This window comes from Heterocephalus glaber, unplaced genomic scaffold, assembly GCF_053883595.1.
Source record: "Heterocephalus glaber isolate CG9 unplaced genomic scaffold, H.glaber_assembly_v1.0 deba00001452, whole genome shotgun sequence".
Taxonomy (NCBI): domain Eukaryota; kingdom Metazoa; phylum Chordata; class Mammalia; order Rodentia; family Bathyergidae; genus Heterocephalus; species Heterocephalus glaber.
The window spans coordinates 18098215-18117820 of record NW_028258302.1 but is presented as its reverse complement, the minus strand read 5'-3'; the positions used below and the strand labels follow the sequence as shown (position 1 = coordinate 18117820).

The following is a 19606-nucleotide window of genomic DNA, read 5'->3' as shown; positions in this document are numbered from 1 at the left end:
ACTAGGCCTGGCCATCACCATTATTATTATATTTATTACTGTGCCTTCACTGCTGAGGATATAGGTAAATAAAACTCCTTCCTTTTTGGTTTTTTTTTTTTTCTTTTTGAGATAGGGTCTTGTTATGTAGTGCAGGCTGGTCCAGGTTGGCCTCAAACTTCCTTCAATATTCTTGTCTCAGCCTCCTGTGTGCTGGGATTACAGGTATGCGCCACCATGCCTGGCCTTCCTCGTATCTTAGAGAAGTTCAGCCTAGTGAGAGGGAAGGAGGTAGAAAAAAAATAATCTCTCACCTGCTTAACACTTTTACTTACACCCCCTTATTGAATTCTCAAAATAACCTTTGGAGGAAGGTTTTTTTTTTCCCTTGCCTTTTTAGAGAAAAGGAAAAAATAAGGCTCAGTGGGCTTCATTGACTTGCACAAACATTGTAAAATATGAAAAAAATAAGATTGGGGGTAAAAACACCTTTAATGGCTTAACAGAGGTGTTAAAAACCAATAAAGTATATAATTATATAAGGCACATAGATCATAGCCCCAATTTATTAAATAATACATAAAAGATTATTTTTTTTACTGAATTGCAAAATGAGCCAGGCTTCTAAGAGCTTTCATTTGTGGGGCCAGGTGCTTTCTACATCCCTTGAATCCTCCAAAGAACCCCTAAAGGTACAAGTGGAGAGCCCCTTTGAGAAATGAGGAAGCTGAGTCTCAGAGAGGTGAAGCTATGTGTCTGGGGTTGCACAGCAAGGAGGGCATACACCCAAGGCTGAGCCTCTCAGGCTTAGAGCTGGAGCCAGGACTTCCTTCTTGGGCAGTTCTGCCATGGATACAAGGCTACTGCTGTTATGGGAGGCATCCCCCTTCCTGCCTTTCTCCAGAGAGCAGGCTGAGGGGCGGAGATTGGAAGCAGCGCTCCACGTAAGAGGACTTGTTTCAGCCCATTTGGGAAGCAGCCCAGTATAGCGTGGCCTCTCAGAGCATGTGTGTCCACAGGCGTGTGTGTTCATGCAGGCTCATGTGTGACTATGTGTGAAGCTGGCCCCATGCCAGGTCTCACAGAACCATGTGATAAAAATCTGGTACCTCTTCCTGATATGTAAATTTTACTAAACAAAAAATTAAAATAAAAAGCCATCATGATTTTATATGAAGATACAGATGACTATGGAATGTATGAGAACAGATGTTTCTTGGCAGGCTGAGAAAATGAATAAACTAGCCTTTGCATGGGTGCAGAGGGGTGTGTGCCAAGCACTAATCTAAGAGTTACATATGTTAACTAATCCTCACCACAACTGTCTGTAGGACAGATTACTATCGCTCCCATTTTACGATGTAGAGACTGAAGACAAAAGAAATTAAGTCTCGTGTCCAAGTTCACACCGGTAGTTAAGTGGAAGAGTTTGGGAATACGTGGGTATTTTGATACCTGTATGGTCCGTTGCTTGTTCAGTCAAAGGTGTGCAAGTTTTGCACATGAAGGTGACCATAAAGAAGCAGGTGACTACCTCCTGACAAAATGACAAAGGCTGCCAATGGTGAGCAGGAGGGGCTCACCTGTGCTGGGTAGTCTGGCTCTGTTGCCTTTCATAATTCTTACACCCAATGTGTGTGAGAGAGACAGTGCACACATGCAATGGTGTCGGGTAGCTGCCCACACAGCTAAGAAGTGGCAGAGACAGGCTCTGTCTGATCACAAAGCTGCTGCTCTCACCCAGGACCATGTCACCTCCGGCTTCCAGGCCTTGCCCCCGCTGGGTTGTATTTCCCTTCCCCCCAACTCCCGCTGTCTTCCAGGGAGGGTGGGTTCTGGTCAGTCTAGGCCTGGACGGATTCACAGGGCTTGATGTGCTGTCTCTCCACCAGCCAAGATCACACTTTTCATGAAATCCTTCCAGACCACAACAATGAAAAAGTAATAGCTAGGCCCTAATGGGATGTGTGAAAATCTGGGGTTTTTCTTTTTCTTTTTTTTCTTTTTTTTTTTGGTATTGGGGATCAAACTTGGGATCTTCTGCTTTCGAGGCAGGTGGTGGCACCACTGAGCTAAATCCCCGGCCCTGGGGTTTTTCTTTGTTTTTGGTGCTGGGGACTGAACCCAGGTTCTTGTGCACACCCTGAGCCCCAGGATCTGACTTTTTATCCCCAGGTGTATGAAGGATTCTTTGCACTTGCCCTTGTTCAATTCACTTCTCTGCCGTGTGCCTCAGTCTCTCCATCTGTGAAATGGAAACAGTAATGCTAGCTATCACTGCTTGAGTGCAGGTTGTGCCCTGGCAAGCTCCTGAGTGCCTTACATTCAGTTCGTTGCTGAATCCTCACTAAGACTCTGAGGACAGGTCTCAGGATTCCCACAGTGTCACAGGGAGGAGCCTGAGGCTCTGAGAGGTATGTGCAAAGTGGCAGAGCCTGGGAGTGGAGGTGCTGGGATAGAGGCCTGCATTTCCTCTCCACACTGTTATTCCTTAAGGCAGGACACTCTTGGGCCAGCAGTCCTGAGATGCTGTGATTGCATTCTGCCCACAGCACTGCCTTCCTGGAAAGACAGGAGGGAGTTATGCTAAGAATCTGACACCAAGCCCAGCAAACTCCCTGGTGGGAGTCGCCCAAGAGCTACCCAAGTGCCAGGCTCTTTACAAATGTTGTTTAGTCTGATCAACACATCAGTCACATGTGGCTCAGAGAGGATAAATAACTCACCTGCAATGGCACAGCTGATAAAGGACAAAGCTGGGATTTCAACCAGAGTCTGATTCCCAGAGTCCCACAGGGAAAGCACCAGGGAACTTGCTGGGGCTGGGAGAGACCCACTCTATAGGCTGTATCTGTTTGTACAACGTATTCATTAGATTTTTTTCTTTTCTTTTTCCTGATGGTACCAGGGATCAAACTCCCGGCCTCGCACAAGCTAGGCAAATGCTACCACTGAGCTACACCCCCTGCCTATACAAAGTTTTAAAAGAGCTACAGACAGTAAGAGCCTTGGATGCGGATGTCTCCTAGTGTCGAAGACCTGAGCTGTGACACTTACTCCAAGGTGACCTTTGTTAGGTCATCTAATATCTGTGAATCTCATAGGGGTGAAATCAGCTCTGATACCGTAGATGGTAAAACACTATGTACTAGCAAGTGGCCTCAAAAACTGCCTGTCCTAGGGGGCGGGGATTTAGCTCAGTGGTTCTGCTGCCTGGCTTGAAAGCACAAGGTCCTGAGTTCAATCCCCGGTACCAAAAAAAAAATGCCTGTCTTTGTATATGAAGTTGAATCTGCAGTGGACAATGTGATTGACAGGATGTGGACTAACACACAGGCCCTTTGGGGCTTACCTGGATGAACCCTAGGGGGACACCAGGATCATAAACCATGGCTCAGCCCTTCACACATCTGCACAGACAGTAAGACCCACCAGGTCTCTGGCCCTAATGATGAAGAAAGAAGTCAGGTTGTGGAGAACGTATGTATCTACCCTGATGGTCTCCAAGTCCTCATCCCTTTCCTGAATACCCTACAGTGGCTCAGTACCCAGGCATGCCTTGAGAACCTGCTTGGGTGCCATAAATGGCATGGCCTGGAAACAAAATAAATTAGCAAGAACATGATCACTGAGTAGGTGGGTTATTGTGGGGAGGCTGCAGGGCTATGAGTTCCCTCACTGCTACACAACACACACTTTTTAGCCCTAAACCCACCAACTGCCAGCTGGCCAGAGACCACCTTGATTTAGGGTAATGAGCTCCATATGTTTCTGTGAAAGCTCAGCTAAGTTTTCCCCAGCCGTTCCCTGTCTTCTCTCCCTCCCTGCTTCCAACTCCCCCTTGGCCACCCTGTTCCATTTGCTCCTCACCAGGGTAGAAAGGAGGGGGCTGGGTGGGCAAGAACAAGGAGACAGTGCTTTCCAGAGCCTCAGGGTGGGGAGCTATGCTGTCCACCACCCGCTGGCAGTCACTCCTGAAAGTTGTGGATGAGGTCCTAGCTGCCCCATCCCTAAAGTAGGAATTACAATCCCTGCTCAAGGTAGGGATGGCATCCTGAAAGGACCTGAGGATAGGAAGCCAGGAGGCTTGGGCTCCAGTCTTCAGTCTTGTCTGGCCCATTAGTCTGCTATATGTCCCTGAGCAGACTCCTTGCCCTTCTGAGCCACATCTTTGTGTGACTTCTTTGAGTGACTAACAGCAGTCAGGCCCAATGAGGGCTTCTGCCTGCAGCACCTGGCACAAGGACAGAGGGTGTCCCCAGCCGGAAAGACATTTCCACAGCCTTGGCCTAGGATGGCCAAAGAAGGATGTAAACTTGAGCTCAGCGGGCTACAGAGAACTGCCCCTCTTTGTCTGGCCTGTCAAAGGCAACCCCCAAATCCTGATGTCAAGGTGACCTACTTACCCTGCTCCTGACTGCCCACTGTCCTTGCCCACAGGCTGATCCTCATGCCCTGCCCATTTGAGCCGGACCACAGAGTGACTACTGGCAACTTCTACCCACAATTATCCTTAAACTCTGCCACAGACTGGCTGAACCCCAATTCTGGTCACACTGACCCCTGATCTCAAGTCACACAGAGACCCCTTGACCTTGCCACTGACTGACCCCCAACAGGAGATCAGAGAACAATCAAATACTAAACCGTGAGTGGAACAGGCCTTCACAGAGAAGACGGGGAGGGGGGTAGGAGGGAGAGACCGGGGCCTGAGGCCACTCTCAGAAGGTCGGAGAGGCCTTGTGCAGGGCACGTCGCAGGCGCTCGAGGAATGCGAGTGGCCTGAAAGAATGAAGGAAGGAAGGAACGGGGCGCAGGGAGCAGCCCGGCCCGGGGCACAGCGGCCGAGGCAGGAAGCGAGTGGGGGTGCGCCGAGGCTGCGGCGGCCCGAGCGCAGCAGGGGGCAGCGGGAGAGCAGTGGGGTCAGCGCCTCGGCTGGGTGGGGGGCACCCCAGGCCCCCCCAGGCCGGGAGGCTGGGAAGCGGGAGGCCGCGCTACTGGCAGAGCGGCGGGGGCGCCGCGAGGCTCCGGATGGGCTGCGAGCCCCGCCCGCGGGCTGCGGAGGGAGCCAGAGCCAGAGTGGAGCCAGAGCTCAGACATCCGGGCGCCAGCGAACACCTGCGAGCAGCCCCCAGGGCCCGCGGGGGGAGCGGGCGCCGGGCGGGGGCGGGGCCGGACGACTCCGCCCAGCCGGGCTCCAGGCCACGTGGGCCGAAGCTCCGCCCCCGCCCGGCGCCAGGCAGCCGCGGGTGGGAGTCGCTCTCTGCCCGAGGCCCGCGGGTGGGTAGAGGGGACCTCTGGAAACAGCTCTGTGGGAAAGACAGCGAGCGGGTGCAGCCTGGGGCAGAAGTGGTGGCCATGAGAGGCGATGAGGCCAGGAAGATGGGTAATTAATTGAAAGTTGTCTCGCATATCTACAGCTGGAGAGGGCTTCACTGGGCTTCTGGACCGGGCACCATTTCTGGTGTCACAGGCATGAGATCTCTGCTTTGTTAGACGCTATGCGGCCACGGGCAAGTTATTCTGCCTGTTCTGAGATGATTTACGAGGTAAAAATAGCTCCCAAATGTCTATATTTCAGAGCTGATGGGAAGTTCGGATGTAAAATGAGCGAAAACCCCTCATTTAATAGTGAATCTTGTAGTTTCAGGAGCCTAGTAGCTACTTTATGAGTGTAGTCTTTTTATCAAACCACAAACTTTGAAGAGTTACCATACCATCATCCACCACCCTTTCACAGAGGAGGAGGCGGCCTAAGGTCTTTCCCTTTAGCAAGCTCCTACTGGGATCCAAATACGTGGCCGGCTCAGGGAAAGCAGCTCGTCAGAAGTCAAGGCGAGAATGTGGACTTTGCAGCTAGAGAAAGTGAGTGTTCCTTAACCCGCTGCCGCTGCCTTGCTGTGACCTGGATCGAGTTGTGCAGCCTCTGAGTCTATTTCCTCTGAAACAGCAATAATGATAACCTTGCTGGGTTGTAGTGACAATTAGAAAAAATTAAGATAAAATGGAGTTTGGCACCTGGTAAGTACTAGATAAGTGTTATGACGGAAGACACTATCCTCTGAGTTTTCTGACCTAGAGCCAAATTGCTTTCACTCTCTAATTAGACTAATGGATTGGCACATTGGTCTAAGCTTTTGTCCTGGCCACCTGAACAGCTCAGTCCTGGGAGTCCTGACAAGCAATTTCCTTGGAATTAGCTTAATAATGCCTGGTAGGTGTGTGATGCATTTCAAAGAACTTTCCCATCATTATCTTCAGTCAAGGGAGGCAGCCAGGCAAAAAAGAGTGGCTCTCAGAGGTGAAGTCCCACAACCTAAGAGCCGATGCTGCTCTTTCAATCCATCCCAGTCCTGCAGCTTCTGAGCAAGCAGGAGGCCAGACACTATGCAGAAATGGATGCAGGCCATGGAGTTTAAATACTTGGATCTATTGCAGTTAAGGATGTCTTATTGGGCCAGGCATCTCAGGACTACTTCCTCAAGATCAGCTCCCTTTTACAGATGTGAAAGCTGAGGCTCAACAGAGGCAAAGTCTCTCTAGCCTATGTGGCAGGCAGGGATTTGCACCTTCCTGTGGCTGTCCCCAGAGCCATCATAGCACCCCATCATATGCTCTACAGCAGACCTAAGTGGGGTCCTGTATTTGGTTTGGATTTTCATATGGGAACTAAGGGATTCCGGAGGTTGAGCATTGCTACTGTTCTGCAAAGTTATGTATGTGTGTATACTTTATAAAGAGAGTGTTCATACTATTAGATCATTGGAGGAATCAGGACTAGAAACAGGATAAGAACAACTGGTCAGGCTAGGAGGATGGTTGGCAGAGAAAGAGACTGTACCTCCTCCATGTCCTTGTGTACCCCAGAAAGCACACCAGGGTTAAGGCACAAAGGGTGATGACATGACATGTTTGTTATGAAACACTAAAGTAACACATGCCAGGGGCCAACTCAAAGATGACATCATATCATAAACAGGAATCCAGTAAGGCCAGGTGCCAGTGGAGCCCACCTGGGGAGCCACCAGGTGGGGGGCAGTAGGTGATGGCATTGATATCTTGCCACCTCTCCTACTCCGAGGCCTAGTTGCATGGAATGGCCAGTTAGTCCCTGATCTTGCCCACCTCAGACCCAGTGACTGTGGTTAAGGTTCAGATCCTACCTCTGCTCTCAAGGGGCTGTGAGAACCTGGTTCAGACCCATTACTACTGAGCCCCACTTTCCCCCTTCTGAAATGGAGACAAATATGCTTACAGAATAGGTTTCCAATGGAAGGAGGTACAGGGATGCCAGAGGAATAAGGGCTGTAGGGCCTTTTCCTCAAATTCCCAGCTTAAGGTCAGAACCTATATAGGGATAGGTACCAGTACCTCTCAACTAACCTAGAAATTCTTGTCAAGAGTAGCTGCAGATTTGAGGACAGAGCTCCTGCTCTTCTCTTCCCAACTTTGGAAGCCCGGGGGAAGCCATACCAGAGAGCATGAAAGAAATGAAAACAGGCCCCATGCTCAACTTATTCATCTCTGAAATGGGTCTATCAGCCATCACCCATGACTGGGCACCAGATGAAGCAGGCAAACTCAAGGTGCAACTCTTTACCACATCCCCTGCTAGAAAGGCATCATGAGTAATTAATGACATCTAAGAGGTCAGCCATTGCCAGATATCAAAGGAACTGAGAATTTAGCTCCCACCTTGCTGGATAAGCTTGTGCCAGTCTTATGTCAGAGGAGAGGGCAGGACCAGGATCTTTTCTCTGCTGAACCACCAATTGATTTGGGTTCATAGTCCCTTTCCACCACCCCATCCCACCCTGCCCCTCAGTTTCAGGTGGGAATTTTCTCACCTCAAGGTAATAAGTAAGTCTGCTCTTCCCAAACACCAGATATTCATTTCCCCAAAGTCACCATGTGAAAAAAAGCATCAGTACTTAAGGAACGGGGAGGCCAGTGATGAGACCATAAAGTGTTTAAAAATCGTTTTTATTATGCAAAATGTTAACTTTTATAAAAAGTTCAATATACATCGCATGATTACAGAAAGTCACCTTCCTGTAAAAAAGGTACAAAAGCTATATACTCTATTATAGAGTTCATAATAAGGGCAACAGAGCCTTTTTCCAAGGAGACCAGAAGACCAGCTCTAATGCCGCCTTGGCAGAGTTGGAGAGCAGCCATCCCCTACTCCCCAGCTCTCCACGCTCTGCAAAGACAAGTCCTTAAAACTTGAGGGTGAGGTGGGGGCAGTGATGTTGCCCAACTGGTGGCCAGAGCTAGCTCTGGCTCTTCAGGCCACCCAAGTTCACAGTCCTTCACTCTCGGGTGCCAGGTCCAGCCTCCAGGCAGGAGTCTGGGGAAGTAAAGTGGGCCGGGCGAGGTTGGGGCTCATCCATGCCCTCGAGATTCCGGCCGAAGAGGGTCCCCAGGTCCCAGGCGGAACGGGTGCCAGCACCTGCGTTCTGGACGGGGGAGGAAAAAAGATCAGGGAGCCGTCAGTTTCCGCCAAGCGCGCAGAGGCGGGGCCGCCCGCAGACTGGCCGGCGCCAGGGAGGAAACTTGGTCTCTACCTCCAGCTGATAACTCCGCGCCCCACACAGCCCCCACCAAATTGGTGCCAAAGGGCCACAGGCGGAGCTACCGCTATTCCTCTCCCTTGGAAGTGACACATGTTGGAAGGGAGCTAAGGAAGACTCAGCTCCCATTACGACTCCAAACAGAAAGGCTATTTTATTTAGTGGGACCTGCGCCTACTTTCCCCGATCTTTGGCCACCCTGGGGTAGGGGCAGGGCAAAGTGCGTTTAAGTCTGAAACGCATGCTAGACAGAATTGGTTCTGCCGATCATTTGAAGTGACCATGGTCACTTGCCCCTCTCTGGCCTCAGCTTCCCTAGCAATCCTTTACAAGGCGCGCCAACTCCCACATTGCCAGATAAGCCTTCGTCCTCCCGCCCCACCCCAAGGAGGAGATTCTTACCTGAAGGTGCCAGGACTGCCGGGTCAGTGGCAGAAGCTCCTCTTGTCGTTGGAGATCACAAGCTCCGGAGCAAGCTCAGATGTCTGAGAAAGGAGGACAAGGAAGAATTACGCGGAGCACTCGGAGACCTCTGGGGGGTCCCGCAGCATCCCGTCCCGGTCGCTCGCCTCGGCCCCGCCCCGGCTCCCACGCACACCTGGATGGGGAGATGCGGACCGTCTGGGGGTCCAGGGGCCGGCTCGGCTAGGACCACCTGCAGGTCGAGGATGTAATCGATGACGCGCTGCAGGATTTCCACCTGGCTAAGCTGAGTGCCTCGCGGGACTCCGGGCACCAGTTCCCGCAGGCGCGAGTAGCAGTGGTTCATGTCGTCCAGGAGGCTCAGCGGCTCCTCGGCAGCTGGGCTCTTACCGCGGCCCCGCGCGATGGCTAGACTGCGTTCCGACAGGCAGCACACCGCCTCGTAGCAGCCGCGCACCGGGCTCAGCGCCTTCATGTCGGGGATTGAGGCTGGAAGTGCCGAGAGGACCGAAACCCACTAAGGACTACAGGAGCTCGAAACGCGCGCAGTCCTGCCGCCGCCCGCTCTTATAGAACCCGCCTCCGCGGCACGCCCCTTTATTCAAAATATCCGCCCTGGTCACGCCCCCGACGATCCTGGCCCTGCCTTCCCCAACCCTGGGCGTTCACAGCCCGCTTAAATTGCTAACAGGCTTCCTCCCGCTGGTCTGACGCCGAAGACCGCGGAGCCACGGTTTCAAAGAATGAGGAAGCGCTGAATACTGGGGAGAGGCGGGCTTCTTCGCCAGCAAGGATTTTAAAAATCACTTAAAACCATTAACTTTAAGAATTTGCCTTTTCCTGGCAGTGCCCCAGATCTTTGAGCTCCCCTGCCCCCTGCCAGTGCGCTCTTAGCCCAACACTGGTTCGAACCCACAGCTCCTCCGAGGTCATAAATCCCTGAACAGCTAAGAAGCTTTTTTTTTTTTTTTTTTTTTTAAGCAAAAGATTTTTCAAGGGAAACTTGTAAGGAATTAGTGCCGCCTTGTTCCCCAATTTGCTGTTCGTCTGACCTCCAGACTCACTGGCGTCAGGAATTATCTTGTGACCAGAGGGAAAAAAAATTAATTGCGGTGAAGCTGAGGTTACAATGAAGAAAACAGATTTGGGCTAGGCGCTGAGATTGCAGCAGGAGGAGGGGAAAAGGGTTTTGAGCAAAGAACACTATTTATTTGAGCAACAGGGGGAAAGAAGGAAAAAAAAAAGGAAAAGAAAGCAGCCTTGAATTCATGCTTTTTGCATGGAGAAAGAAAAGAGCTCGGACCTTTTGCCCCATGAAACTCCATAAAGAACCAAATATATGCCCAGTTGTTCTTCAGAAGTGAATTTGGCTAGACTTTTGTACAGGATTTCAAATATGGGGGACAAGAGGGAACAATTTCTAGATAAATCTTTTTAGGAGCTCCCTCCCCTTTTGGTCAGCAAATCTATTTTAACTTTTGCTTCCCCATTTGTCCCCAACTTTCCACACACTTCTGTGCAGAAAACAATGATAATTTCATCACTCTATTGTCTGTTCCTTTCTGCTATGAAAAGGCAGCCACCTGGACTTGATTATTCTTCGCCCTGCTGAAGTAGCTCCAAGTTTATCTAAGAGACCAGAAAGACAAGACACTAGTGGGCAGGCGAGCTAACTCCTATGTTGCAAAAGGACATTGTGCTCAATATTCTTTGCTTGTCTTCTTGTCCCTTCAAAGGATTTTTGGGAATCTGCAGTTCCAAGATTCTGGTTTCCATCTTGGAAATGACTGAGTGGGATTCCCCCAATTCTTGCTCTCTTAATCTATCATCAGTTAGTAAATATTTATGGAGTGGCTTTATGTAAAACAGTGGCTTCTGTTCTCAAGAATCGCACAATTTGGGGAGACAAGATTAACACAGGAAACAATTAAGAGTTCAATAGTGTGTGGCACTGATTAACAGGACAATAGGAGCTCAGAGCTAGGACTGTCTCCAAATAGTTATATAGTGGAAAGGACACTGGACTAGGAATCTTAGGAGGTCTGTGTTCATCCCGACACCTCTGCTGACCATTGGTCATGTAATCTTGAAGAAGCCCAGGTACCCTGGCTTTAGTTGCCTTGTGAGTAAAATGAGGAGATGATTATTTTGAATCCTTGCCAACTCTGTTACATCTAAGGTTTTGTGAAATTGGGATCAGCAGGTGTGGGATAGCAAAGGGCCCCAAGAGGAGATATAAGACATGTTCAATACCACACCACAAAGAATACCATAGGGTTCTCACTTTGTCTCAGGAAAGAGGTCATCAAAAGTTTTCTTCTTGGAATATTAATGTTTTCAAGGACAGCCTTTTCATTATAAGAAAGAGGGTGAAAATAACCTGTTAAGAAACAAGTCAAGGGCCAGGGATTTAACTCAGTGGTTCCACCGCCTGCCTCACAAGCTAAGGACCCGAGTTCGATCCCCGGTACCAAAAAAAAAAAAAGAAAGAAACAAGTCAGTCTCTATATGCTGAAGAAGTACCAGCCATTGGATCATGGGAGGGGAAAACAGTGGCTATAGGGACTCCTGAATGTCCAGACAGAAGATCCTTCTTTTTCTATCATGCAGATTTCTGTGGTTTGTGCAAAACAGTAAAGCCAGCAGGTTCTAGAAAAATCCTGGCCTTCAGAGCCAGGCAGATTTATGTTCAAATCTCCATTATTCTCTTTTACTAACTACAAATGTGGGGTAAAATCACCTGTGCTTCAATTTTCCAGTCTATAAAATGGGGCCACTCAGACCAACCTCATTCATTCAACAAATAACTATAGATTGCCTCTTCTCTGCTGTAAGGTGCTTAACTAGGTCCCTCCATCTGATCTCTTGGTCTCCCTGGTGCCTAGGGGCCCAACATGGGGCCAGGTGTGTGGTGGTGCTGGGCCACCCAGATTCTTTCCTCCTTTTCCCTCCTACCTTACTACCACTGATGCCTCAGGCTTGTGTAGTGGTTTATGCTTTGCAAAACACCTTCACATTTACTATTTCCCATGATGCTTCTGATGAAATACCCACGGGCTGTGACACAGGCAGAAGGGTGCAGTGGGATTAGCAAGTGGAATTCTGTTCTGTTCATGCCAATAACTTGCCCTCAGACAAATTTCTTTTCTTTCTGGACCTTCCTTTCTGGGGTGTGTGTGGGGTTGGGGGGGGGACGACAAATGACCTTTAAGAGTCTTCTCCAAACTAGGATTCTAATTCTGAAAAAAACGGGTTACGGTTGGATTGGGAACTCTGAATAGAGTTCTTTTCCCCCCACAGCGGACTGGACAGGCTAGCTCAGGCCTTCTGCAACTTGTTTAGTGGTGGCGGGGCCTCAGCCTCTTATTCCAAATGCCTCTGAACTTTCTGTTCCCAGTTCTGCTCCTTTTACCAGCTTTTTCCCCCCTCTTGCATTTTTTATTTTTATGAAAGGATGTCATTAAGGCTTTTGTCTGCGCTGTTTTTGTTTCAGAACTTTTCTCACAATCCTATTTTTTGTTAAGGAATCCGCTCCTTTGCCCAGCTGTGGGTCCCGGTCCCACAGCTGTGTTGATCTAAGACTCAGCCCCAGACAGCCTGGCGCCAGGGTGGGACGTCATGCGTTCACACAGGGATGCGTGTCCCAGGCAACCTTTCCTCGGGCAGTCACCGGCCGGCGACTGCCTCCCCGACCAATGAGCGCCCGACACCCGAGAAAGGGGCGGAGCCTGCGCCGCCCGACCAGCGAGCGGCTTGTGAATTGCAGATGCTGGGAACTTGATAACGTTATTGAATTGGGGCCCTTTAAACTCTCTCTCTCTCTCTCTCTCTCTCTCTCTCTCTCTCTCTCTCTCTCTCTCTCTCTCTCTCTCTCTCTCTCTCTCTCTCTCTCCTGTTCTTCTGTTTATTCATTTTCTTTCCACCTTCCTCCTTTATCTATATATGTATACAACCCCGCCCCTTTTCCCCTTTTAACTATCTCCTCCCAGTGTCAGGAATCATTTTGTAACCATTTCCAGGAACAGAATCTTCCTCTGCCAAAATTCAAAAAGAAAGAAAAAGATTCAGTGTTGTGCTGTCTGATTTTTCTTTTTTTGAGGAGTTGGCAGAACTATTAAGTTATATTGTTTTGTCTTTAAAAGTTTAAAATGAAGTGGTAGTGGAGTCTCTGAGCTATTGATTTCAAAGTGAAAGTAACGATGATGAAAATCGCAGATGTCTTTTTTTTCTTTTTCCTTTCTTTTCTTTCTCTCTCTCTTTTTTTTTTTTTTGGCCTAGACTGGGCTTCTATCAATCTAGCTAGCTATCTTTTCCCACTTACGTTGCAGACTTGGGGATCAAGGGAACCTCAGAAACTTGCCCAAGACTACTTGGGATGCCAGTGGTTGACCTATGGCCAGAATCCAGACCTCCTCTTCCTCTGACTCACTGTCCCCTCTACCTCCTACCTCTTCTCAGCATGAGGGTGGTCTGCCATGGTCTCTGAACAGTCCCAGATGCTGAATTTCATAGTATGTACCTGCTTGCATTCACAGTGCCTGAAAACGGTGTGCTGAAGACTTTTCAGCCATACCTAGAAAAAGCATCCATCCTTCTCTCAGCACCCCAAAGTATGGTTTGGGACTGAGGTGATATGAGGAATGCACAAGAGATTCCAAATCAAATCCTTTGCCCAGACTACCCACCCTCACTCAGCCCCAGTTATGTCCTCTGTAAAAATGGGAAGGAAATTTACCTCACAGCCTGGATCCCAGGGAACAAGGGATGGAAAGTGCTATGAGAACCAATTAGTTATCTTTGTGTGCTGTGATGTGATGTCACCCCTGTTGAGTAGGATAGGAGGTGCCAGGTGAGGTTAGTGGTTCCTGCTCAGACTGTTCTCAGCAATGTGGGCAAAACTGAGGAAGATGGTATGGGAAGCATAGGACTAGGGCGGAGATCTCAGGGATTTTCAAGATAAGCTACCATCCAGCTCAGAAGCACTTAGAGCTGCTATTACTATTATAATCATCATCATTGTTCATTGAGTCCTGTTTGCCAAGACCTGCTTGCCTTCTCATCTGTTGTTTTTTGTTTGTTTGTTTTGCAATGCTGGAGGTCTAACCCAAAGTTTCACCCAGGCTAAGCAAGTACTCTACCATTAAGCTATCCTCTTAGCTATACCCCCTCTTTTATGGACAAGGTGACAGAGATTTAGGTGAATGTGCCTGCCTAGGGTTACCTGGCAAGTAGCAGATCCAAGATTTGCACCCAGGTCTCCCTGTCTCCAAGCTTCTGTACCTATGCTTTTCCTTCTGACCTTCCACAGGATCTCCTGGGAAGGAAGCCTGGACCTCTGAGGGTTTTATTCTACCAGATAGAGAAAAGCAAGGCAGATTCTTAGCCACTGAGGTGTTGGAGATGTCCCAGAAAGAACACTTTTCTCTATGCAGAAAGACTCAGCATCAGAAATGTTATGGAAATTTCAAGCTGTCCATGCCTCAGGGGACTGTGTGTGTATGGAAGGGGTGGGGATCAAACAAGGGCCTTTGTACATGCTAAGCACACTCTCCACTACTGAGCTACACTCCCAGCTCTGATGTTTTTTCTTAAAGAATAACTATTTGTGTTTTTAGGTGTCAGCCTTGGAACTCAGTTCCCTCTTCTCTCTCTCTTCCCAAAGCCAGCCTCACTTGATCCAGCCACATTACCCTGAAGTTAACTGAAGGTCTGACCTGGGGATGTCCAAGGTCGGACTCTGCTCCTGGGGTAGAGGGATGGGCACCTACAAAGCAAGCCGAGAAGTCATTTTCTGGAGATCTATATTGTACTAGTGCTTTATAAATTCTATCTTGTATAATCTGCCCTTAACTTTTTTGAGCTAGGGATTATTATGATTATTTTCTGGATAGTGAAGTTCGAGAGATTTGTCTACAAAGCTGGTGGGGGCAAAATTTCAGCAGTCAGAATTTGAATCCAGGCTTGTGGTGCAATGTTACACACAATGAGAGACATTTAAGCTGCTCACAATGTTCAGACACCAAAGGACCAGCTCCCCTAGCCCTAGCAGTTCTAGAGGACAGCCTTTGCCTCATTTTTGTTATGGGGAAAGTTTGTAACTTCTAGACTCTGAAGAACATCAGCAAGTTAGGAGAGAATTTAACTGACTTAAAAAATAGTAAAAGGAATAAAACTTGTAAGCGTATATTGCAGAGGTCTTACTTTTTCCAAAGAACTTTCCTTCGCAGTTTCATTGAGCATTCTCAACTGCCTCCCACACTCATCCATTTTACCATGAAGTTTTATTTATCTTCCTAGTCTCGGGATTCCTCACAGTGCCTGGTACAGATTGGGCATGTAGAAAAGATGTAGTGAATTAAGTTCCATCCCAGTAATCACTTTTGGGAGACTAGCACTTTAGAGGCTAGATTTAAAATTCAAATGCAAGCTGGGTGTAGTGGCGCAAGCCTGTAATCCCGGCACTCAAGAGGATGAGGCAGGAAGATCACTTTGAGTTTAGGATGGCCAGGGCTCCATAGTGAAAACCCTGTCTCACAAAAGGAAAGGAAGGGGGCCGGGGATTTAGTTCAGTGGTTTCACGATCCCCAGTACAAAAAAAAAAGGAAAGGAAGGGAGAGAGGAAGGGAGGGAGGGAGGGAGGGAGAGAGAGAGAGGGAGCAAGGGAGTGAGAGAGCTAGAGCACAAGGGAAAACGACTTGGATCTAAAATTCAAACACAGGGGTAGGGGTATCGGTAAGTGGTAGAGCACTTGCCTAGTGTGCACACCCCTAGCACCATATAAATAATAAATAAATAATCAAAATAAACGCAGGTTGACTCCCGGGCATAATGTTCGCTGCTTCAGACAGGAGCTAACAGTTGCATTTGGACCCCTATCAATCTGAGTTGAGGAAAGGCTTTAGACAGATGATGGGGTCCAGGACAGGAAAAGATGAAAGCAAAAAAAGGGGGGGGCCTTGAAGAATCCAGCATAGTGGTACATGCCTATAACCCCAGCACTCTGGAGGCTGAGGCAGGAGGATTGTAAATCTGAGCCCAGCCTGGGCAACTAACTGAGTGATTTAGTGAGACCCTCTCTCAAAAAACTAACTAAGTAAAAGCCTTTAAGAGTTGAAGAGTAGGGCCGGGGATCTAGCTCAGTGGTTTCACTGCCTGCTGCGCAAGTGCAAGGACCCGAGTTCAATCCCTGGTACCAAAAAAAAAAAAAAGAGTTGAAAGAGCAGTGTTCACTCTGCCTAGACACTGTCTTGGCTTGGCCTAGGTCCCAGCTGCAGTTCAAAGGCTGCCAGTGGGGAGAGTTGGGAAGGGAGAGGACTGGGCCTAGGAACAGAGCTGACCCTGCTATAGAGAAAAGGGCTCCTCAACCCCTAATAGGTCCAGTGCTTTCAGAGGAGCTGGAAGTGCACAGGTGCCAGATAGGCAGGGACTACATCTCACAGGAAACCTCCCAAAGCTATCCCTAAACATAATCATCTGCTGTCAGCAGATTTAAGAAGGAAAACTTTTTTTTATTTTGGTATCGGGGATTGAACTCTGGACCTTGCGGTTTCGAGGCAGGCGCCGGAACCACTGAGCTAAATCCCCAGCCCCATGGAAAACTTTTTTCGAGACAGTTTCCTATGTAGTCCAGGCCAGCCTCGATTTTTCCCAATCCTCTGGCCTCAACCTCCAGAGTGGTGAGATTACAGGCATGCACCACAACTTTTTTTTTTATAGCGAGGATCGAACTCAGGACCTTGCGCTTGTGAGGCAGGTGTGGTGCCACTGCACCACCCAGTTTGGCTTGAAAGATAACTTTTGCTGAGTGCCAATCATGACCTGGGTATTTTACCTATATTATTTCCCTCGATTCTCATATTGATTGAGGCTCAGAAAGATGAAGTAACTTGGGCCGGGGATCTAGCTCAGTGGTTTCGCCACCTGCTGCGCAAGCGCACCTGAGTTTGATCCCTGGTACCAAAAAAAAAAAGATCACACAGATGTTGGGAGGCAGAAAAGGGCTGCCCCAGACTATAGCTTATGCTATGAATGGTCACCAGCTGGAGGGAGAGCTCTCCAGATCATTTTTAACAAGAAATTGGGGCTGGGCTTGGTGGTGCCTGTCCGTAATCCAAGCTACTCAGGAGGCTGAGGCTGGAGGATTGCAAGTCTGAGGCCAGCCTGTACATCTTAGCAAGAACCTCTTGCGAAATAAAATTAAAAGGGCTGGGGAAAGTAGCTCAGCATTCCTGGGTTCATTTCCCAGTACCACCAATGGAAAGGAAAGGAAAACACATTCGAAATCCATTTTAGTCCACAGAACTTTATGGTGTCAGGCATTGTGTGCGTGCGTGTTCGTGTTCGTGTGTGTGTGTGTGTGTGTGTGTGTGTGAGCGCGCGCGCGCGGACCCTCTCTGGTCTGGGGACCCACCCCCCGCCAGGTGAGGGCTGCAGCCCTCCCGGGTCTGGCACCACACATGCCCTTCCCCCGTGTGGTGTGCGGCCTCTCCCGAGCCCGCTTCCGCATGTGTCCATCTTGTGCACCTTCCCGCAATCTCCGGGCCAGGTGCAGAACAGGGCCACGAGGACAATGGGCTGCGCGCCCGGGGGTGGCCTTTTCCTCCCCTCCCTCACCCGCCGCGACCCTGCCCTCCCGCACCCCGCGCCCCGCTGCCCTTGCCGCGGCCCTCCGACCTTGCCGGGCCTCCCTCTGCGGCCCTTCGCGGTGTCAGGCGCCGGCCCCGCGCCCCACCTCGGCCCTGCGCGACCCTCGCGCCCCGCCCGGCCGCCCCCACCCACGGCGGTCCGGGGCGCGCAGCTGCGGGACACACAATCGCCGGCGCCCCATCCCTGCCCCCTGAGCAGCCCCTCGTCCAACAAAAGCCGCTTTCTTTCCCCACAACAGATTAAAGACCAGGAGGGGGTGAAAAATAGCTTCTCTAGCCACTGGCGGGGGAGGGGAGCGAGAAAAGCTGGGGCTTTGGGGATTCTTTGATGGCGAATGTGTGGGAAACCCGGAGGAATGCTGCTGCCCGGACCGCGGCCACGAAGACCCACCCCTCGCGACCCTGGGACCCCGGGACTCGCGCGCCCCCTGCGCGCCCTGCGGCCCGGCGCCCCCCGGAACCTGCTCTCCCCGGGCTGGCCGAGGGTCTCCCCCCACCGCCTCTGCTCATTCGGTCTCCCTCAGTCAGTTCTCTCAGTTTCTGATTTCTCCATCTCCTTCCTATTCCCTCTTCTTTGAAGCCTCTTTTTCGCGACCCCCCTTTCCCCCTCCATCTTTTTCTCGGTTCTATCCTTTTCGTCTCTCCCTGCGTCCTTATCTGGATCCACACACTCATTCTCTCTCTCCCTCTTTGTCTCTCTGGGCCTCTTTGTTTCCGCCTCTTTCTATTTCTTGGTGGCTCCTTCCCGCCTCTGGCTGTGGCTTCCTGGGCTGGTTCAGAGGAATGACGGATTTAGCGCCTTCCCGGTGGCCCATTCTCCTGCCTACTTGGAGAAGGCCGGGAAGAGGGAACCGGGCTGCGGGCAGTTTGTGGAACTCGTGTAAAAATGCAGCCGGGAGCTGAGAATGGGAGGTCTGGGGAGCCCAGGAGACTGCGCGCGCGTGCGTGCGTGCGTGCGTGCGTGTGTTGGGGGGCCCCAGCAGGCAAGATCTGGGTGCAGTGGGAATCGGGGCTCTTGGAGGCCTCCAAGGGTTCTGAATTATTTTCAGTGCTGAAAGGAATTCCTGGCCCAGGACCAGGATGATGGCCTTGGGACCCTGATGGGAAATGGCTTGGCCCCCTCCTCTCTAGTCCTTGGGACAGGCTTTGGGAGGCTGGTTTAAAACAAAGGGATTCCAGGTGGCTGAGGGTGGGGACCTTCCTTGTAAAGACTGTGAGGTGCAAGGAATGGAAGAGCTCAGCCTGGGATCCCGGAAACCCAGTTTTTGCACTTGGCTGACACTGCATCAGTTCACCCACGTGTAAAATGAGTGTGGCGGTGCAGCCGTGTAATCTCAGCAGTCTGGAGGCTGAGGCAGGAGGATCACAAGTTTGAGCCCATCTTGGGCAATTTAGTGACTTACCGAGACCTTGTCTCAAAATTAAAAATTAAAAAAGGTCTGGGGATGTAACTCAGTGAAAAAGCCCTGGATTCAATCCCCAGTGTTGAAAAAGAAAAAAAGAGAAAAAAGATGTTTGTTTAATCAGTTATCCTCAGCCTTTTATTCCACCCACAGATTCCAAGATCTGATTTATTCCAAATGCACTGCTTATATTATTTAATCTACTTTCTCATTTTTTATTTATGAAAGACAAGCATTCAGTCAAAGTTTCTGATTAGCATAATTCATTGCCATGCAGAGCTGGTCTAATTCAAAGAGCAAAGACTCTCATGACCCCCAAAGGCACCCCAACCCTAGCCAATGATACCCCAAAGCTCTTGGGATTTTAGTAGCCTGGGCAGCAAGATGCTATGGAAAAGCACAGGTATTGGTGTCAACTTGGGTTTGAATCCTGAATCTGCTAATGTCCAGCTGTGACCTGAGGAAGAACACATCCTCGGAGGTTTCCTTATCTGTACAAAGGAGATATTCATAATATTCATCCCACAGATTTGTGGTGAGCACTGCATCAGATAACAGATATAAAAGTAGAAGAAATAGGTTC

The 19606-nt window shown here is 49.8% G+C and overlaps 1 protein-coding gene and 1 long non-coding RNA gene across 2 annotated transcripts in view; one reads left to right on the top strand and one right to left on the bottom strand.

The window, feature by feature from the left end:
* The first annotated feature begins 4164 nt into the window (after positions 1 to 4164).
* The window catches only part of LOC101712978 (uncharacterized), a 46534-nt gene continuing 31092 nt past the window's right edge, over positions 4165 to 19606 (top strand). The window contains exon 1 of the long non-coding RNA XR_015452793.1: positions 4165 to 4627. This is a non-coding gene — a long non-coding RNA (uncharacterized LOC101712978). The remainder of the gene's footprint in view (positions 4628 to 19606) is intronic.
* Positions 7947 to 9623, bottom strand: Id3 (inhibitor of DNA binding 3). Its single transcript, XM_004850559.4, has 3 exons — positions 9151 to 9623; positions 8955 to 9037; positions 7947 to 8438 (listed from the first exon to the last, which is right to left on the bottom strand). Exons 1-2 carry the CDS (start codon positions 9448 to 9450, stop codon positions 8978 to 8980), a joined length of 360 nt encoding a protein of 119 aa, XP_004850616.1. The 5' UTR covers positions 9451 to 9623; the 3' UTR covers positions 7947 to 8438; positions 8955 to 8977.